We start from the raw sequence: 2,040 nt of genomic DNA, 5'->3' as shown, positions 1-2,040 counted from the left end.
GAGACAAGCTCACTCCATCCAGCCGACCCGAAGCTCATTCGTGAGTAAGACCCAAGCTATCCCAGGCCACTTGGGTAGGGTCAATTGACTACTCATAGGACACCATGAGAACTGGACCTGGTAGGCTGTATGTAATGCCAGAGAGATGCNGGGCAGACCAAGGGAAGCAGGGACATGAGANGATATTGGCTTTTGCTCATCTGGGCCTGGAGGTCATCCTGGCCCAGGGAAGGGGAGGCAAAAGGAAGCCAGAACCTCTTTTGTGTTTTAAGAGGCAGGCAGCCCAGGCATGGTACACAGGTTCTCCACTGACTCCATCTCCTCCTCATGGACCATCTCTTACAGCTCATGTCAAGACTCCATGTACACAGAGGAAAAGCCTGGAGAGGCATGGTGGATCACATACCCATNAGCAAACCGAGAGATGATCATGATGGGCCCGAAGGACTCCTCCTTAGCGATGTACATGTGGTCCTCCACCTCTGTGAAAACGGTTGGCTGAAAGAAGAAGCCTGTAGGGAGACAGTGGCCNGANGCATGTCAGAGGTGTAAGTCCCTGACTGTCTCTTTCCTGCCCTGGCCAGGGACTGGCTCACACGGCATTCTGTTCATTCTGGTTCTAACAGCTGCACTATAGACCAAGCACNTCATCCTCTCCCTTCCAGTAAAAATGGCCAAAAAGAGTCACCCCTGATCTGTCCTGCTCTTGACTGGGTTCTAGGAAACTCTCCACCCTCCAGTTCAGAGAGCAGATGTGTTGCCCCTATGTTCCTGGGGGCTACACTGGCTCTGTTGGGTCCCTATCCCTGCTCTGTGAAAAATACTTGCCATCTGCCCCCTGCTAGGGCTTGCCACACTGTCCCCAGACTTAAGGAACTTCCCACTTCAGTGATACAGGGATNTTTGTGCTTGAATGCCACTTGAGCCAAATAACAAGCTGTTCTCTGGGTGGGATGCTGGGGAGTTGTCTGTCAAACTGAGGCNCAGCCAATACAGATGACAGAAGATGAGAAGCATTAAGAGAGAATGCAAAAATGGTGGCTGGGGGTCAAGGGCAAGTCACACTGTTCACAAACGAGACCACAGAGCCAGTCAGGGAACTTGTCCCTGAAGCAGGCGGGTACTGCTGGGTATCAAAACCAACCCAAGAGTTCTCAGAGGGTGAATAAACAAGGGATCAATGGCTGACTCTCCAGGANGCTCAGCAGGATGAGGTGCAGGAGAGCCAAAACATAAATGAGATGCCAGATTTAACAGAACCAGGAGAGAATTAAAATCAAGGGGTCAGAGCGGGGTGTGTGTCCTCTCTTCCCCTTCTTCTTTCCATCTGCTAAGGAGAGCCTTCTCTGTGCAGGGTTCTGTATAGAGTATAAAAGGCAGATAGCAAAAGCAGGCAGGATGTGGAACTGTGGTGCCCTGGGTAAGCAGCACAAGACTCCATCCATGTGACTTCTGCTTTCCTGGTTTGGGTGGCTAGAAGTGAGAGTGGATTCCAGAGAAGCAGGTGTACCTGGAGTCAGACACTGTGCTGGTTTCAATGAGAAAGACCCCCACAGGCTCATGTATTTGAATGCTTGGTTCTTAGTTAGTGGAAATGCTTGGGAAGGATTAGGAGGTGTGACCTTGTTGAAGGAGGTNTGTGTTTGGGGGCAGCTCACACCAATCAAAAGCTCACACCAGTCCCAGTTAGCTCTCCCTGCCTNATAGTTTTTGTCTCAATATGTGAGCTCNCAGTTACTGCTTCAGTGCCATAACTGCCCACAGCAATGCTATCTTCCATGATGGTCATGGACTCACCCCTTGAAACTGTAAACCCAATAAATTCTTCTGCACATTGTGTTTGTTGGGCATGGTGTCTTTGCCGCAAAAGCAAAGCAGCTAAGACAGGCAAGATGACTGATAAAGCCATGTGCCTGGGACCATCAGGTGGAAGTATCTAACTAGTGTTGGCTGTGTGCAGATGGGTGGCCTGAGCCATGTATGTGTCTGTGAAGATCTGCACCATCTCAAGGATTGCCTGCTCCAGGCTAAGGCTCACTC

The 2,040-nt window shown here is 50.5% G+C and overlaps 1 protein-coding gene across 1 annotated transcript in view; it reads right to left on the bottom strand.

The window, feature by feature from the left end:
- Positions 1-2,040, bottom strand: part of Aldh1l1 (aldehyde dehydrogenase 1 family member L1) — a 47,919-nt gene that overhangs the window by 1,697 nt on the left and 44,182 nt on the right. Inside the window, exon 20 of the mRNA XM_029478231.1 lies at positions 407-512. Coding sequence (XP_029334091.1) covers positions 407-512 — 106 coding nt within the window. The remainder of the gene's footprint in view (positions 1-406; positions 513-2,040) is intronic.

Source organism: Mus caroli, chromosome 6 (genome assembly GCF_900094665.2).
Source record: "Mus caroli chromosome 6, CAROLI_EIJ_v1.1, whole genome shotgun sequence".
Classification (NCBI taxonomy): Eukaryota; Metazoa; Chordata; class Mammalia; order Rodentia; family Muridae; genus Mus; species Mus caroli.
This window is presented reverse-complemented; position numbering and strand designations above follow the sequence as displayed.